Source organism: Scyliorhinus canicula, chromosome 14 (genome assembly GCF_902713615.1).
Source record: "Scyliorhinus canicula chromosome 14, sScyCan1.1, whole genome shotgun sequence".
Taxonomy (NCBI): Eukaryota; Metazoa; Chordata; class Chondrichthyes; order Carcharhiniformes; family Scyliorhinidae; genus Scyliorhinus; species Scyliorhinus canicula.
In genome coordinates, this window is record NC_052159.1 from 77,148,111 (window position 1) to 77,167,624 (window position 19,514).

At 48.3% G+C, this 19,514-nt stretch overlaps 1 protein-coding gene across 1 annotated transcript in view; it reads right to left on the reverse strand.

Moving 5' to 3' along the window:
- The window catches only part of tenm4 (teneurin transmembrane protein 4), an 851,752-nt gene that overhangs the window by 187,051 nt on the left and 645,187 nt on the right, over positions 1–19,514 (reverse strand). Inside the window, 1 exon segment of the mRNA XM_038818655.1 lies at positions 15,088–15,282. Coding sequence (XP_038674583.1) covers positions 15,088–15,282 — 195 coding nt within the window.

Consider the following 19,514-nt stretch of genomic DNA (forward strand, 5'->3'; position numbering starts at 1 on the left):
CTAACTGTTCACCATATCTTTATCCCTTTAGTTACTTTAATTGCTCTTTCATATTTGAATATTTGCAGAATTTGATAAGGCGTCACACAAAGACTACATATGAAAGGTCTATTGTGGTTGGAGATAATATACCAACACAGCCAGAGTATTGGTTAATTGACATAAAACGGGGAGCAAGGCCTGGTTAGGTTTCAGTTCGTTAGGCTGTTATTAGTGGGGCAACATAAATATCAGTACTAGGGCCTCAGCACATACAATAAATATGACTCAGATGACATGTACCTCAGTACACGTGACAATAAATCTAATGTATTATAAATAATTGCTACCTGCCCAATTTGATTTCCAGAATCAATACAAATCGTTAAAATTTTGCTGTAAAGATCAACCAAGCCTTTGAAACTGTCGAAGGGGACATGTTGAAGTAATATCTAGTTTTGCTGGCAATACAATGCTATGTGAGAAAGTATGCTGTGAGGAGCATGTAGAGGTGTTGCAGAGTGATGCAGACAGGTTTTGTGAGGTGGAAAGTAGACAGCAGATGCACCGATAATGGGAATAAAGTTTCGCCTTGGTAGAAAGAATAGAAAAACAGTTTGTTTTGACATTGTGAAGATCAATATTGATGATGCTCAGAGAGATTTGGGTGTCCTTGTACTTTAAAAACAGCAAGTTAACATACATCTAGGTTAAACAATTAGGAGGAGAAATAGTATTGCCCTTTATTGGAAAAGATTGAGGTACAAGAGTCAGGATGCCTTGCTGCAATTGTACATGGCTTTGGTGAGAACACACTTGGGCCGTAACTTTTCGAATGGTCCGGTCTTGCTCTTGCATCCTGCCATCTGGAATGTTCCGCCCGCCAACAGAGTACCCTGCAGCCAATTTACACTCGAATAAGCATTAAGGAGCTGCAGACGGAGCTTCTGCTCCTCACTCGAGAGGAAGTCCTGCAATTGAGAGCTGCTGGCCAATCAAAGTGGCTCGCAGTTGTCCAGTGACTCTGCTGGGCTGATGTCAGTGTCATAACTGCACCAGAATAGTTTGGCAAGGGGAGAATATTGTTCTGCTACATACATATATTTATAATGAACAATGTACAATTTTCTTGTAACTAATGTCCCGAGGCACTCTTCCCATCATTAGTGGTAATTTAGAACACGTACATAAAATAAAATAAGTGACTGAGGGAGACGCTGCTGCAGGCATTCCTTCAGAAAAGTTACAGATGTCTTTAAAATGACTTCTTCATCTGTTCACAAATTAATCACCTTAACTACAATTAAGCCTTTCTAGCACATTGGTGAAAACATTATTAATGAAACATATAAACATTCTAGAGGCCTATTTCTTCATACATTTTACGATATGTTTGTCCTTTGCTGGATCAGGGGCAAGGAAAGGTTGTGAATATACTTGGAGCCAAGAACTCCAAGGATTCATTATCAGGCCCTGTACATTATCAATGTTTTCCCTTCGTGGTCCCCAAAGGAGATTGCTGCTTCAGGGGAGAAAGTGTAATGAGAAAACTATTTTCCTTTTGGATGAATAACCTTAAAATGAGCATGGGCTGGAATCTCTGCAGCAGTCCCGTTCAGCGCGGAGGCGGAGAATGGCCGTTTGTGAGGAAATCGGAACCGGTGACCCTGAGGTGATTCTCCGGGGACGGGAATTGCTTGCGTGTGATCTATGCGGTTCGGCTAGGGAGCCATTGACAGAGGCCACCCCCTGCCCCCACGATTCACCGCGCAAAACTGGCCGAGTTCCCGACGGCGTGGTTCTAACCACGTATTGGCCGAAAGGAACCTCGGGTGGCAGCAGCAGGCTCAGTCTGTGGCCGCCCTGGTGGGGGGGGGGGGGGGGGGGGAGATTGATCACTGGGGGGGGGGGGGGCCTCATGGACGCCCAGGGGAGTGATGGGGCGGCATGGATCCATGGGCGTGCAAGATCTCAGGGGGCTACATTTTGGATGACGGTCTGCAGTCAGAGTCCACCATCGCGCATGGTTTGGCCGCTGCAAGCCACCGCCGTGCGCATGCGCAGACTCCTGACTGGAAGTGCGGCCCCATATCCGCAGCCAGAGCTGGCAGAAGCACTCTGGGGCCCTGCCAGCCGCCTGCAGGTAGGAGAATTGCTCAGGACTTTCTTAAGGAAAGTCCAGAGTGAAATGCCAGCGTTTTGACACTGGCGTGGGGTCATAGCCCCATTATTGGAGAATCCAGCACCAGGTCTTTATCATGCTGACATTAGTTTATTCATTTTTATTCTTCCCTCCTGCCCCTCAGAGATAACTGGAAGGATTTCTGCAGTGAAGATGCAACATGATTGTGGATGGTCATTGTTGGTTGTGTACTCCTGATGAGTTCTTACAGGTTATCATGGCATGTTGTCAATGGATCTTAGCCATATTTAGAATACGTCCGATTATCACTGACTAGAATGTGCAGCAAATCTGGGAATAAATATATTATTCTATATGGAATGAAAAATGACACTCGTGCTTTTTTGTGGTTGCTAACTTACTATTCAGTCAACGTTACACTTGCCATACAGAGCCCGAGAGGCAAGTGTGGGACACTGTAGTGGCACTTTGTGAAATTATCCCTTATATTCAAAATTAGACAGACTAATAAGTACACAACAATACCAGAAGTACGTGGATTGGAAGTAACTAAGAATTATTACGTTGGAGGAGTCACAAAGAGATGACTAATTCTGGATGATGCATGGAAAAAACAAGAGGGGTCCTGGGAAAAGTGACAAGTTTGCCTTTTATGTAAGGGAGGTTAAAGTGGTCAACAGCTTGCACCATGTTCTCTCGATATTTTTTTGGAGGGTGCCTGGAATCAACAATTCATGTTATAAGACAAATCCATATCTCACAGCAGACATCAAGGCTTAGATAGTCCAGAGAAAATGTTGTAAAGACAATTACTAAGATATTGAACAGATTCTCCACAGCACACATCACAAACTGTCATCCGAGTTTTCATCTTAATGCATTCTGTGGGTAAGGGTTGTGAAGTATTTTTAGTGATATATTAAGTAACCCAAATCAATCTCATGCTTCCCAAAGTCATCAGTTGAATTGTTGGCACATCCCACGGGCGGGATTCTCCGCAGACCGTCGTAACGCCGATTTCCGGCGAGGAAAATCGGTGTACATGACTCCGGCGTCGGGGCCTTCTTTTAGGCCGCTATTCTCCGTTCCCGGAGGGGCCAGCAGCTGACTGACGCAATACGCGTCAGTTTCACCAGCTGCGGAAGTGGTGAGACCCGGCGTTTTTTGGAGGAGGAGGAGGAGAGAGACAGACCCGGCATTTGGGGGGGGGGGGGGGGGGGGTGGGTTCCGGCATTTGTGGGGGGGGGGTTCCGGCATTTGGGGGGGGGTTGCGGCATCGGGGGGGGGGGGGGGGGGGGTGCGGCATCGGGGGGGGGGTTGCGGCATCGGGGGGGGGGTTGCGGCATCGGGGGGGGGTTGCGGCATCGGGGGGCTTGCGGCATCGGGGGGGCTTGCGGCATTGGGGGGGTTGCGGCATCGGGGGGGGGGTTGCGGCATCGGGGGGGGTTGCGGCATCGGGGGGGGTTGCGGCATCGGGGGGGGTTGCGGCATCGGGGGGGGTTGCGGCATCGGGGGGGGGTTGCGGCATCGGGGGGGGTTGCGGCATCGGGGGGGGTTGCGGCATCGGGGGGGGATTTGGGGGCAGCGGCGTGCAGAGAGGGGGGGCGACGGATGCCAGGGGCCAACGCACCGTCGCCCCCCCTCTGAACGCCGCTGCCCCCTACCCCAACCACCCCCCCCCTCACCACCCCTACCTCCCTCCCCACCACCCCTACCTCCCTCCTCACCACCCCTACCTCCCTCCCCACCACCCCTAACCCCCTCCAATGCCGCCTCCCATCTCTCGCAACGCCGCAACCCCCCACCCTCAACGCCGCAACCCCCCCTCATCGCCGCAACCCCCCTCTCAACGCCGGGTCCCCCCCCTCAACGCCGGTACCCACACCCCGTCCCCCTCCCTCTGAAGGCCGGTACCCACACACCCCCCTCTCTCCTCCTCCCCCCCTTCCTTCCTCCTCCCCCCTCCTTCCTCCTCCCCCCTTCCTTCCTCCTCCCCCCTTCCTTCCTCCTCCCCCCCTTCCTTCCTCCTCCCCCCCTTCCTTCCTCCGTTAGTGGGGGGGGGGGGGTGCGGCGTCAGTGGGGGGTGGGGGGGTGCGGCATTGGAGGGGGGTAGGGGTGGTGAAGGGGGTAGGGGTGGTGAGGGGAGGGGGTTGGGGTAGGGGCAGCTGCGTGCAGAGGGGGGGCGACGGTGCGTTGGCCCCGGGCATCCGTCGCCCCCCTCCTCTGCACGCCGCTGCCCCTACCCCAACCCCCTCACCACCCCTTCCCCCTTCACCACCCCTACCCCCCTCCAACGCCGCACCCTCCCACCCCCCACCCCCCACTAACGCCGCACCCCCCCCACTAACGGAGGAAGGAAGGGGGGGAGGAAGGAAGGGGGGGGGACGGAGGAAGGAAGGGGGGGAGGAGGAAGGAAGGGGGAGGAGGAAGGAGGGGGGGGAGGAGAAAGGAAGGGGGGGAGGAGGAGAGAGGGGGGGGTGTGGGTACCAGCCTTCAGAGGGAGGGGGACGGGGTGTGGGTACTGGCGTTGAAGGGGGGGGGACCCGGCGTTGAGGGGGGGGACCCGGCGTTAAGGGGGGGGGGTTGCGGCGTTGCGAGAGATGGGGGGCGGCGTTGGAGGGGGGTAGGGGTGGTGGGGAGGGGGGTAGGGGTGGTGGGGAGGGGCGTAGGGGCGTTGGAGGGAGGTAGGGCTGGTGGGGGGGGTGGTTGGGGTAGGGGGCAGCGGCGTACAGAGGGGGGGGCAACGGTGCGTTGGCCCAGGGCATCCGTAGCCCCCCCTCTCTGCACGCCGCTGCCCCCAAACCCCCCCCCGATGCCCCCCCCATGCCCCCCCCGATGCCGCAACCCACCCCCCCGATGCCGCAACCCACCCCCCCGATGCCGCAACCCACCCCCCCGATTGCTGCAACCCACCCCCCCGATGCCGCAACACACCCCCCCCGATGCCGCAACCCACCCCCCCCCTGATGCCGCAACCCACCCCCCGACACTGAACGGCGTCAACCATCATCAATGGTTGACGCCGTTTTAAAGCAACTGTGATTTTCGCCGACGTGACCCGTGGCCACGTCGGCTGGACTTCGGCCCATCCGGGCCGGAGATTTGTGGAATCTAAAAATATAATGAAATCCCGCCGGCGCCAGCTGTTTTCAGAGGCTGCCGGCGGGATTTGCACAGCGCCGGTTTTTGGCCGGTCAGAGATGTAAAAACCCTGCGGGAGCGGGAATAACGCCGCTGCCGGCCGATTCTCCGACCCTGCGTGGGGTCGGAGAATCCCGCCCCACATCTCTCTCGTATGTCACACAATTTAAATCACACAATTGTTGCAGTATCATTTTTGTAGGTGGGAATGTGGGGTTGAGATTAAAATTCGATCAATCATGATCTTATTGAATGGCGGAGCAGGCTCGAGAGGCCGAGTGATCGGTTCCTGTTTCTAATTTGTATTCTATTATGTGGCGAAATTCTCCGACCCCCCGCAGGGTCGGAGAATCGCCCGGGACCGGCGAAAATCCCATCCCCGCTGTGGCCGGAATTCTCCGCCACCCGGTAATTGGCGGGGGTGGGAATCGCGCTGCGCCGATCGGCGTGCCCTCTGCGCTGATCGGTGAGCCCCCTGCGGCGATTCTCCGGCCCGCGATGGGCTGAAGTCCCGCCGGTAAGAGGCCTCTCCCACCGCCGTGGTTTCAACCACCTCTGGTGGCAGCGGGATGGGTGGCGCGAGCGGGCCCCCGGGGTCCTGGGGGGGGGGGGGGGGGGGGGGGGGGGCGCGGGGCGATCAGACCCCGGGGGATGCCCCCACGGTGGCCTGGCCCGCGATCGGGGCACACCAATCGGCGGGCGGGCCAGTGCCGTGGGAGCACTCTTTTTCTTCCGCCGCCGCCATGGCCTCCACCATGGCAGAGGCAGAAGAGAACCCCTTTACCGCGCATGTGCCGGCGGCGACGTCAGCGGCAGCTGACACACCGGCGCATGCGCGAACTGGCGAAGGCCTTTCGGCCAGCCCTGACGCCGGCCGGCGGGCGTCAAAGGCCGTTGGCGCCGGTTTTGGCGCCAGTCGGCATGGCACCAACCACTCCGCCGCGGGCCTAGCCCCCAAAGGTGCGGAGAATTCCACACCTTTGGGGAGGCCCGACGCCGGAGTGGTTGGCGCCACTCCGCTATGCTGGGACCCCCCGCCCGCCGGGGAGGGGAGAATCCCGGCCCTGGTCTCAATTTACAAAGCAAAAAGAAAAGGCTGGTGAAACACAGAAATCTGGATCAATGTAATAGAAGCAGAGTTATAAGGTTAACCCGACAAAAGTAGCAATATGACTGGCACCGACAGTTGAGGATTTTTAATTCCCTCTGCCAAAGGACCAGGCGGTAGGCAGCACCCTGAAAATCCTTGTGCTTCCCTTACTGCCTTACCTTTGCTCAGGTGACACTTACTGCCATTTAGGTCTGCACCTCTAAACGGTTGGGCCAGACACCCACCTGGTTCAGTGGGAGTACATTGGACCTTCATTGATTATTGGCATTGAGCCACTGCGGAAAAGGCTTTAGTTTTTGAAAAACATTTTTTTGGAGCCGCAAGGATCCACTAGTGTGCTGCATTTATCTGCCACCTCTCCTGACCAAACTTTCCCCTTGCTTTAGTTGGATCCTACTTTTGTTAAAATATCACTCTACACGCTAGACATCTTCAAAGAGTACTTCACCCATCTCTTGTAGGTGAAAGACATGTTAAAACGAATGCTAGCATGTGGTCCATTAGCAGTCAACCAAGTGATGATCCTGCGGATTACTAACTGCAGGACAGTGCTAAACCTGGCACCTTAGAAGCCCTGTTTGTTGTTTCAAGCACTTAGTGGTAATAAAAGCACAGTACGACTCTTATCAGACATATGATGCACTTGGGTTTCCTGGGAGATACAGCTTTTGTGCTGGTGCTAATTAATTTTCCACAACATGATATCTGAATGGTTTGACTCAGCTGTACAAGCATATTTTTTTTAGATGTTTTCAGGCTGTCAGGTCCAATGTTCAACACAGAAATCTGGTACTTTAACATATTCTAATCATTGCGGCCTTGTTGCTTACTGATTGAGTTTTTTGCGGGGACAATTTGTGACATAAAATTTTTTATGTTGGTGCAATTTTGAGACTTATTAAATCTTGAGGGAACTTTAACTGCACCAAAATTAAAATATAGACCATTTGCAGATTGTTCATTCCACAAATTTACGCTATCAAATGTAGCGTTGCAAAATAGAATTAGAGTAATTTTATGTGATTATTTAATTTTACCCTGCAATATTCATTTAAAAGTTGCAGAAAACTCTTTTGCTGAGATAACAGAAAGAAGACTTATTCATTATTCAAAGTGACCCATGGATAATGAAATAGTTAGAGAGCAGCTCATCGTAAGTGAATAATTATTGTAAATACAGAACGTCCTTGGGAATACTCATTTTTAAACTGCCTGCTACGTCCAAGTAGATTTTATTTTGCTGTCGATTAAGCAAGAAAGCTATTACCAGCATTCCCTTAGCATCGAAAATATGGTCGATAGACACATCTGCTGGCTGCTAAATATGAGGCTGACTCCAAGTGCCACAGGCAGTCGCATAAACAGGTTTTCTTTCTAAAAATATGTTATATCCTGGAGTCGTTGAAGCATTCAGGTAGCTGCTAGCATAATCTTTCCTCAATTTTGTGTCTGGTGCTCATTGTAAGCAGAAACTGATTTTGGTTAGATGTCAGGAGGTTTTCATTTCCCCAGAGGGTAATTGACCTTTGGACTAATTTGTTGGCTAATGCAGTGGATACAGATTTGCAGGATGTTCAAACTGGAGCTGGACACATTCCCGGAGGAGGCTGATGTTATTGCATACAAAATATTGTTGGCATAGAGACTGATAAACCACCTGATTTATCTCCCACAACCAATTTTCTGATTATCTTCAGGGGTTGCAATGGAACTCCCATTTCTTATTTTTTTCTCTAGATTATCCAAGGGTATATTTTTCTATTCGTTCATCGCTGTAATGCCAGCATTTATTGGCCAACCCTAATTGCCCTCGAGAGGCAGTAAGAGTCAACCACATTGCTGTGGACCTGGAGTCACATGTAGGTCACACCAGGTAAGGATGACAGGTTTCCTTCCCTGAGGGACATTAGTGAGCCAATTGGTTTTTTTAAACGACAATGGTTTCATGGTCATCACTAGACTTTTTTAATTCCAGAATTTTATTGAATTCAAATTTCATCATTTGAACCTGGGATACCAGAGCAGTACTCTGGGTCTCTGGGTTACTAGTCCAGTGACAATGCCACTACGCCACCACCTCCCGAGGAAATAACATGGCTGCTGCTGAGTTGGAAATACTGGGGGTTATATTGTGATGCCAGATGGTGAACTTTGTCACAGGTGAGGTACTTTTACACATGCTTAACCAAAGGTAACACAGTGGCCAACATTGCTGCCTCACGACACCAAGGAACCGGGTCTGATCTGGGCCCCGTGTGGAATTTGCACATTCTCCCCGTGTCTGCGTGGGTCTCACCCCCACAACCCAAAGATGTGCAAGATACATGGATTGGTCACATAAATTACCCCTTAATTGGAAAAATTAATTAAAAAATACATGCCTAACCATCCAAGTGTGTTGCTATGACAATGGGCCCTTCCTGTAGAATCTCACAACCAATATTTTTTTATTTTTCATTCACAGGATCTGGGTGTCGGTGGCTAGGCCAGCATTTATTGCCCATCTCTAATTGGTGTTGATGGTGGTGAGCTGCCTACTTGAACTGCTGAATTGGATGTGGTGCAGATACACCCACAGTGCTGTTAGGAAGGCAGTTCCAGGACTTTGACCCAGTGGCAGATGCAGCGGCGATATAGTTCCAATCTAAAAGATTTTTTATTATCTTATTATCTTTCCCTAACTGCAGTGTTCAGTAGTTGTTTATTTTAAAAACTTTTACACCGAAATAAAAGGAATGAAAATTTTAATGTCGTTTTTGGTCGGCAAGCGTGACCAATCTCTGGGGATAGAAGCATCTGCGGTGTCTGCTTCTGCCCATGTGCACCTGGAAAACACAATTTCACGCTGACTCACCAATTAAGGGTTGGCCAGCATGAAACACACTGGTATTGCTTCAGAAAACACTTTGATTGCCAGTGAACAATCTGAATATTGTGATCTTGTCATTTTATCATTATGAAATAATTTGTTACACAGATTTCTGATCCAAGCAGGTAATTGCAAAGAATGATGCTTGAATTTAGTGCTGTTCCTTTCAATTTTAATATTTCATAATCAATTTTTCTTCACTTTCCTCTTTTCTGTCACCTTGTTGAATCACTTCAGACCAGGCTTATCCAAGCTTTCTGCTCAGGGAGAGCTACATTTACATATGTTTTCCTCAACCAAAGGGCCGACAGGCAAATTTCAGAAAGACATGTTTGGCACAACAATAAACTGAATTTAAAAAAAAGATGATGTTTAAGGAAAGAGTCAATTGCTGAGTAAAAGTACGGCAATGTCATACAAGCGTGTGAGAGGACCAGTGAGAGTAGGTGAGCGTGAGTGGGTGGAGTATAAGTGTTGATGTGTGGTGGTGGGAGTGGGTGGGTAAACTAGCATTGGGCATAAGGCAGACTCACCCCACACACTCACTCACTCCTACACACATCTCTCTGGGACAGATGTAGATTGTCGTAAAACCCATCTGGTTCACTAATGTTCTTTCGGGAAAATAAATCTGCTGTCCTTACCTGGCCTGGCCTACATGTGACTCCAGATCAACAGTAACGTGGTTGAGTGTGAACTGTCCCCTCAAGGGGGATTGGGATAGGGCAATTAATGCTGGCCCAACCTGCGACCCACACATCTCATGAACAAATTTTTAAAAATGTGACCTCGCTCCTCTCCCTTGAGGAAGAAAATTGAGACTGCCTGAAGTCTAGGCAGCTTTCAGCTCTGAGCACACAACAGCACTACCAACACCTTCCCCACCCACCCTCCATAAGTTCCGAGCTCCACCAGACTCTCACACATGAACTCTCTCTCTCTCTCGCTCAGTCACAAATTCTCTCTCACACAGATAGGCACACCAGCAGCCAGTTCCTGTACCCCACTACAAAACCGCCGCCGAGCAGCTGGTTTTTATCCCCGCTCAGAACTTGCTCCCCACCTTTAAATCGGGATTTTTATCTAATTGAATAGATATATCGTGCATTTATGCCTGATTGTCCCCCCCTCCCCTCCCACTCCCTGTCCATTCACAACTAGTCCCCTGTGACGAGCTCCTGGCGAACAGATCTCCCTGGGATTGCATAGGTGAGTACAGCCTCCTGTGGGACGAGGCCCATGCCCGAGAAGTGCCCTGGCACTAATCTGGCACTATCTGCTGAGTGGGAGTGGAGGGGGATGGGGGGCTGGGGGGGGGTGTTCTGTGGAGATGGGAATGGAGTTCCATAGTGGACGTGGAGTTCAGTGGTGGGAGGAATATTCCATGTGGAGGGGGCGTGGGGGTGGGTATGGGTGTAGAGTTCTGTGATGGAGGAGTGCTCTGTGTATGTTAAGGAGGGGGTGAGTAAGTGCGGTGTCCCATCTCGAACAGTTTTTTTCAAATAGGGCACTCTTTAAAAATGGCAGATCTTTTAAAAGTTTAATTTGTTGGTGGGGGGCGGGGGGGGGGGGGGGGGGGGGGGGGGGGGATTCCATTCAGAACCACCGTGCCGGTATGACGTCGTGGGACCACTCCGTCGCTTTTTGTCCCGAAGTGTCAAAAAATATGGGGCTGGATTCTCCAGATCCCCAACCGGGTATTTCCCGGCGGCATGCTCTTCGTTGGTGGTAGAATTTTCTCTCCCACCCTGGATCATGAATGGTGAAAAAATTTTAACGACTCCTGGCTTATTGGTCCATGTGTAAAAATGCACGGGTGATATTAAATTTGCAACAAATGCATATTTAATTGATTCATTATCCTTTTCATTATCGGCGTGTTTCCAACCCTCATGTGCACCCACCAACAGTAATATCACGTGAGGGCACCATGACTTTGGGCTGTGCGCTTGGCAACTTCTTGCGGGGTACATGCAAGTTCAGGTCGAGCGCGTACCCGCTCATATTCTGGAAAATTATGGCTAATGAAAAAGAAAGCCTCTTGATTGCTTCCCCTTTCCACAAACATACAAACCCTCCGTCACCGACGAACAGCGGCAGCTGTGTGCACCATCTACAAGGTGCATTGCAATAACTCACCAAGGTTCCTTAGACAGCACCTTCCAAACCCACGACCACTACCAACTAGAAGGACAACAGCAGCAGATATCTGGTACCCCATTATCTGAAGGTTCCCCTCCAAGTTATTCCCCATCATGACTTGGAAATATATCGCCACTCCTTCACTGTCAATGGGGCAACATCCTGGAACTCACTCCCTAACAGCACAGTGGGCGTTACACCTCAAGGACTGCAGCGGTTCAAGAAAGCAACTCACCAGTACCCTCTGAAGGGCAACTTCAGGGATGGGCAATAAATGCTGCCTAGCGGGCGACGTCCACATCCAGTAAATGAATTTTAAAAAAGCTCCCCCCTCTTATACTGACACACACAGAATTCCAGATAAGGCAGTGTCTCACTAGCTTCACCTGATCTCCTGCCTTTCATGTTGCTTAGTTGCAATGTGGCTGAATGGGACGTAGTAAATGGATGGCCTTATTCTGCATCCACCTTGTGTTTGTAATCATGCTTGTGTTTGTAAAACAGTTAAGTGTCTCGATAGATACATAATAGAATTATTGGGTTCAACCTTTCACACACATACCTGCAGAAATACAAGATGTTGCACGATAGAATACATTTTGAACACATATCAACATGCACTGGAAAACTGTGACCAGTTCGGGCAGTACTCCCACTGGCATTCTGCATTGATGCCTATTATCATATCGAACAAAGTACTTGTGAACTGGCTAAATTGCCCACATCAATACAGTCAAGTTCAAGTGACTCTGGGATTTCAATTCTCTGTTGTTAAAATTCCTAGGCAACCTGAGCACTTCTAATCTCAGCAGAGAGTGACACTTGAACTTGCTCATACACACTGTCAATTCTAAAGCAGAGTTGATCTAAGTGGCTGTACAGAAATCCACTGCCAGACCCTCTGGCCTTAGCAAGTAAAGAAGAATGCACAGCAGCAGGGCACAGCAGTCGGAAACATTCTCTGCTGCAAAAGGGCAAGCATGAGAAAAGGTCAGTCCTGTCAAACGATTTATCTCCCAATACCTAAATGACATCTGCTCACAATGCACTGTGATGTTTGTTATGACTGAATCTTAACAGTTTCATGTTTCATCAGTGATGATGATAAATTATAGGAGACTATTGAATCTACATATTGTTCACATTTAATTAATTTGTTCCTTAGGTGGTTCTAAAATGGCATTACTTCAAATTCTATATAATGGCCCATAAATTCCTCAGATTGGCAACCTGTTTGGCAGCACAGTAGCAGAAGTTGCTAGCACTGTGACTTCACAGCGCCAGAGTCCCAGGTTCGATTCCCTGCTGGGTCACTGTCTGTGTGGACTCTGCACATTCTCCCCGTGTCTGCGTGGGTTTCCTCCGGGTGCTCCGGTTTTCTCCCACAGTCCAAAGACGTGCAGGTTAGGTGGATTGGCTATGCTAAATTGCCTTTAGTATGTAAAAAGGTTAGGAGGGGTTATTGGGTGATGGGGATTGGGTGGAAATGAGGGCTTAAGTGGGTTGGTGCAGACTCGATGGGCTGAATGGCCTCCTTCTGCACTGTATGTTCTATGTATCTAAGTAACAATCTGAAATGAAATGAAATGAAAATCGCTTATTATCACGAGTAGGCTTCAAATGAAGTTACTGTGAAAAACTCCTAGTCGCCACATTCCGGCGCCTGTTCGGGGAGGCTGTTACGGGAATCGAACCGTGCTGCTGGCCTGCTTGGTCTGCTATCAAAGCCAGCGATTCAGCCCTGTGCTAAACAGCCCAGTTGTGGCGGATTGCCACTCTTGATGCATTTATCCACGCTGAAATTCCAAAGCCCCTGTCTCGGCCAACCTTCCTCACTTACGCTGGGTGAGACAGAAAACCAGGAGGGGGAGGAGTGGAGTGGAGGTGGTGGGGGGAGAGAGCGGGAATTAAAGGGGGGGGGGGTGACCGGCAAGGAATGGGCGGAGGTCGGGCTGAAGTGTGCGAGGGGGATCAGACTGGACCAGGAGAAAAGTTGTGGGGGGGGGGGGGCATCATTTCGGGGTTTGGGTGGTATAGGGGATCTGCTGGGGGGGGGGGGGGGTTGTGTGTTTGGGGTTGTCCCGTGCGAGGCTGGGTCTGGGTCTTTTAAATAGTTAATCTGGAGTTAGAAGTGATTTTTTTTCTTCCAACTTGTTCAGAGTAACTCTCAGGGTAAAACAGGCAGAACCGTCCAAAGTTAGCAATTCAAATTGCTTCTGTCAGATGGTTCCCAGCCCAATTGTGCAGAGGAAATGAGCACTTCTGGGAAATTGATGGGTAAATCTTTGTGTGGGAACTTCCTAGAGTGATTTCCCAGCGCATCATTGCAATACCCTCTAAATGTGACACTGGGGAACCAGGAAGTTATGGGCCATGCATATATATTCCCTTCAAATCTGGAAATGAGTTTATATATATATAAATAATGTATATAAATTATAAATAGCAAGCGCATATCGTGGATATATGCACGTGTATAATCCAGACTTCAAATTGGGTTTTTTCGTCTTCTTCATAGATGCAGATAATATTCTGTCACATATGAATGACGTTGCTTCACTCCAAGTGCCATTTCTTTCCTCAGTGCCATTTGCAGAATGGGTACCTAATGGTGAGAGTGGAGACCCTGCACCAGTTAGTGCTACCAGCACAGTTATAGTACATCAAGAAATGGCTGACTTGTGCTCCTTGTCTCATAAACTCATGTCACCAGATGACGTGGTACTCCCAAGAGTATGGGGAAAGGAGGAGGGAGGAATGGTGTAATTCAGAAATACTGGCCGGAATTTTCCAGCCCTACAGGCTGGCGGGATCTTCTAGTCCTGCCGATGCAAACTAAGATATCAGTGGCTCACCCGCCTTGCCGGAAGTCCAGAAAGTTCCAGCAAAAGCAATTGAAGACGAGCAAAAATTGAGCCATCAATTGGTGACCCACGTGGTGGACTTCACTGAACTGTGCCACAAAAGGGGTGTGATCATTCCAATCAACAGTTATGACTTGTTTCTTTTGCACATGTCAAAAACTTTATATAAAAAGCCACAGCAGGCATTACTTTCACACATGCAAGGCCCACATCCTGTCATTAGTGTTCAAATTTATTAAAGTAACATGAGCACAGAAGTGACAACGGGTGAGGCTGCCTAAAAATAGTCAAGCATCAGAACACCTCGGTTCATACAAAATGCTTTCTACATGACCTATGTGTCATGCCGTTGCTCAACAGAGGTATAAAGTGTTTAGAAAAGGAGAGGCTGTAAAAAGTGAGCCTACTGCTCCTCTGTGCTAACAGATGATTGTGGTCCCAGAAACAAAGATCAGAAACTAACTTGACAAGAGGCTACCTCGTTGTAATTAATCATCCTGACTGGAGGTCACTGGGAAGAAAAATGTGAAGACTTTAGCCATGGCTTAACAACAGCTAACGGAACCCAGGCCACCTTAGCTTTCAGGCAGAGGAAATAATAGGAAGTACGCAAGTCCGAATTGACTTTTACTATAACCTTCATCCTATTTTTTCATGCGACAATGAACCCTTTCAATCTAGAGCACAATAGTTGCATTAATCTTATCTTTGCTGGCTGTAACCTTTCAGTATTTTTCTTGTGAAGAAGTCTGAGAGAGGATTAAATTCTCTGTTTCTCATCCTGAGTAAATTCAGACATTTCGACAGTAAATGATTAATGATGCAACTGGACACCTACCTTGTTCACAGCTCTCTCCTTTGTAGCCAGAATTGCAGATGCAGGTCCCCATGATACAGGTGCCATGGTTGCCACAAGATGGGTCAAGGCACTGGTTTGTCGGAATGTCACATTCTGCTCCCTTCCAACCACTGTGGCACAAGCAGCGTCCTTTCACATACTGACCATTGCCACTACACAGAACAGGGCAGGATGCTGCGAGAGAGAATGAAAGCAAAGTCACTATGACCATTCAATTCTGATAATGGAGGCAGCTTAGCTAAGTCTTTCTTTGAAGCATCCTAAACATGTCAAAATGTTTACTCACCTCCAACCAACTACCTTTTGTTTGAGTTTCTGGTATTTTGTTCAATTATGAGCTGAAATACTAGGAATATAACCACTCACCAATAAAATAGAGTTTTGGTGTAAAACTGCAACAAAAAAATCAGCAAATTCTGCCACAAGGTCATAACCATGCTGCGGACTTCAGCAATTTATGCAGTTTCCAATTTGAAATGCCTCCATTGATAATCTGGTCCTTCTCCTTCCTGCCAAGTAGTTCAGCTTGAGTTAAAAATCATTCTGCAGCTAAGAGGCAGGCAACGTGATTTCAGGCCCCATTGACAAAATTCTGGAGTGCTTGGGAAGCACACACGAGTGGCCCAAACCTACATACAGGCCCTTTAATTTGTCCTCTCTCTCCAGCTTTCTTTTGCTTCCCAGCTAAGGTCAAGAACACTGCACGTCAAAGTTGTGACTCGCCAAAATAAAGTGAGACCAAGGTACTGCGTTTCTCACATTGAAAAGATTTGTTGTCTATTTATATACTATATTATCCATTGTATGCTATACATCAAACACTGTTCTACTAAATTTTAATCTTTAACACCCAAGTGCATTCGAAAGCACGATCCGTTTTTCATTCTGCTCGCAGAGGGAGCTCAAAATTGTGCCACCTTAATTCAGCTTGAAATTAACTGGGAATGAGTCCAGAAATGTTCTTAAGGGGGAGAATTTCTGAGAGTTGGTTACACAACTTAGTTTCTGCTCCTGCACAGGCCACAGTTCTCTTTTTCTGATTAGTTATCAGAGAAACAGTGAGGACATTGCTCCAACTTGTCCTCAGATACCTATTACACGAGGAATCAGTTGACTTAAAAAGATATCGGCTGAGCCAGTGTAAAGGTTATCCTGCATAGCATGAAAGGTGAAATATATAATGAATTTCCTGTGGTCCTGTTACATTTCCCAGCATAAAAGCCAAACATTTGACATGTATGCACAATGTAAACTGCAACTAAATTACAGCTTCATATAAAATGTCATATCCCATTTCATGTTGCAAACATAAACGCTCATTAAATTTCAACAGCAATAACAGTAAAGACAACAGGTTCATTGTGATTCTCAGGAAACAGGGTCAGACATTGGAGAAGACAGAGGCTCAGGTCGGACCAGCTTGACTTTCAGCATGCCGGCTAGACCAGGGCATTGAACAGGCATTTTGTATTTCAGGAAAGCCCATTGTAAAATAGGAACCATTTTCTCTACTGATTATCAGGCTAGAGTAATACAAGTAAGGTTTATTTATTCTGTGCCATCTTCAGTGTTATCAGGCACTTGGCATGCATGCCAGCATGCATAAAAGGGACAGTTGCAAGCTGCTTGGGAAAGAGAGATTTCTACCTTTTAAATTACTTCAGTGTGGACTCAGGAGGAGGTGGAATGATCTCCCAAGCTCCACGTAATATTGAAAGACAATGCCCATCAACCTCTTGCTCCAACATTCACCCACCCTGCCTATGCTTACTCACCTACAAAAGCAAAATATTCTGGATACTGGATCTGAAATCACAACAGAAAACGATGAAAATACTCAGCAAGTCAGGCAGCACCTCCAGAGAGAGGAACGGCATAATGGGATGGATTTTACTCGCCGTCCGGAGATGCACTGGTAAAATGGCAGCAGAAAATTTCTGCTGCCTCTGGAGAGTACCAGTGGCAGGACTCAATGTTGCAGCCACTTGCCGAGCAGCCAATTATCAGAACATAAGAAAGAGGATGAGCAGGCTATTTGGCTCTTTGAGCCTACTCCACCATTTAATACAAGTATGGGTGATCTGCAGTGGTCTCAACTCCTCTTTCCTGCACCCCGCATACATCATGCATACAGATAAAGAAACTTTCATTCTGGCTGCAATTCTTCAGCCATTGGGATTTCTTTTCTCACTGACAGCACACCCCCAACAGTGGGTTTCCCAGCAGCATAGGCTGGTTTCAATGAGAAATCCCATTGACAAGCGGCGGTAAGACAGAACCCCGCCACAAGCGAATGGCGCGCCGCCGAGAAACATGCAGCTGGGGATCACAGAATGCCGTTCTCTATCTTTTTATAGCGTTTCCTACTCTGAACCCATTTGCTGGTAAATTCTTATGTTTGCACTGTGTCCTTTGCTGCCGCACTCTGGTTATTAATACCTGTATCAGTATCCTGCTCTATCGCTTTACTCTTTCTTATTAACTTTCTAAATCTTTCCTCACATGAACTTTCTCCCCCAATATTTTGTTTAATATCCTCTTTACACCCCTAGTTATACCATTCATCAGGCCACTGGTTTCAGTGTAGTTCAAGTGAAGTTCACCCGGGCGGAACAGCTCCTTCTTTCCCCAGTACTAATGCCAGTGGCTTAGGAATTGAAACCCATTTTTCACACCAAACCTTGAGCCACACATTTGACTCTCTGATCTTATTTACTTCACGCCAATCAGCTCATGCTTTAGGTAGCAATCCAGAGATTATCACCTCTGTGCTTCTGCTTTTTAATTTAGCCTCAAGCTGTTTATTTGCCCGTGACAGAACATCTTTCTTGTTGTGACATATATCATTTGTATCTATGGAGACCACAGCAACTGGATTCTTCCCTTCCTGCTCCATCCAGGGAACATCAGTTGGATTCCCGCCGGCAGGATCCTCCGTTTTGTCGACAGCGCACTCACGTCTGCGGATTTCCTGAAGGCAGGGATGTGCCCACAATGGGAAACCCCATTGACCACTGCTGGGATGGAGAATCCCACAGCCGGCGAGGGCATGCCGCACCAGAAAAGGGTGAAGCAGGACGGAGAATACCCCCAGATGTCTGGTCAACTGTTTCTGTTGATAAAGTTCACAAAGGGCAGCACCGTGGCAGAATGGTTATCACCAGTGCCTCACAGCACCAGGGACCCGGGTTCGCTTCTGACCTTCAGTGACTGTGTGGAGTTTGTACATTCTCCCCCTGTTTGTGTAGGTTTCCCCTGGATACTCTGATTTCCTCCCACAGTCCAAAGATGTGCAGGTTAGGTAGGTTGTCCATGCTAAATTCCCCATTAGTTTCCAAATATGTGCATGTTGGGGTGCTCTTTTAGAGGGTCAGTGCAGACTCAATGGGCCAAATGGCCTCCTTATGCAGTGTAGGGATTGTATATGCCAATATGAATGCTTGGCTGGGCTCCAGCACTCATTAATGGATTTGTTCCATAATAGGAATGTTTACTTTCATTGATTGACATCCTGATGAGATTATGATAGGTCATTCTTTCCTTTATGATGTCTGTATGTTTATTTAGGGGGAGGCAGTGGCTTAGTGGTATTGTCACCAGACTAGTAAACCAGAGACCCAGAGAAATGCTCTGGGGATCCAGGTTCAAATCCCCCCCAGTGCAGAAGGTGAAATTTGAATTCATTGAAATCTGGAATTAAAAGTCCAATGATGACCATGAAACAAATGTCGACTGTCGTAAAAAGCCATATTTTCCTTCCTTGAAGGAAGGAAATCTGCCGTCCTTACGTGGTCTGACCTACATGTGACCCCCAGATCCACAGCAATGTGGTTGACTCTTAACTGCCCCCTCAACGACAATTAGGGATGGGCAATAAATGCTGGCACAGCTACAATGCCCATTTCTCATGAATGAATTTTTAAAAAAGTTTGACCAGCTGAAGAGGTGTGAAGTGAGGTAACGCTTATGTTAATGATGCTACAATGGCTCTGTCTGATTTACATTTTTATAGGACTTTAAGAGTACCAGTTTTTTCCCCCAAGGGAAATTTTTGAATTGGTTTTTAAAAGTGCATTTCAAGACTTGCAATTGTTATTGTATAACACATACTGGGTGAGGGGGTCTGAAAGATGCAGGAAGCCCATGGAAGAGGTATGGGGGCATGGAGCAAGCATGAGCAAAACCTTTTAAACATACCTTTCAAAAGGTTCCCAGCTCCTATGAGGCAGTGAACTATGTGAGGAGGCTGCCTGACTCCATGAAAACTGCTGGTTTTGGGGGGGCAGGCAGTGGGAGTTGGTATGAAATACCTAGCTTCTCAATGGAATTGGGCAAGTTGGTAACACAGGGTGCAGACTCACTACTTGCACCCTTACCCTGCATCGGTGAAAAGTGCCGGCATGTGA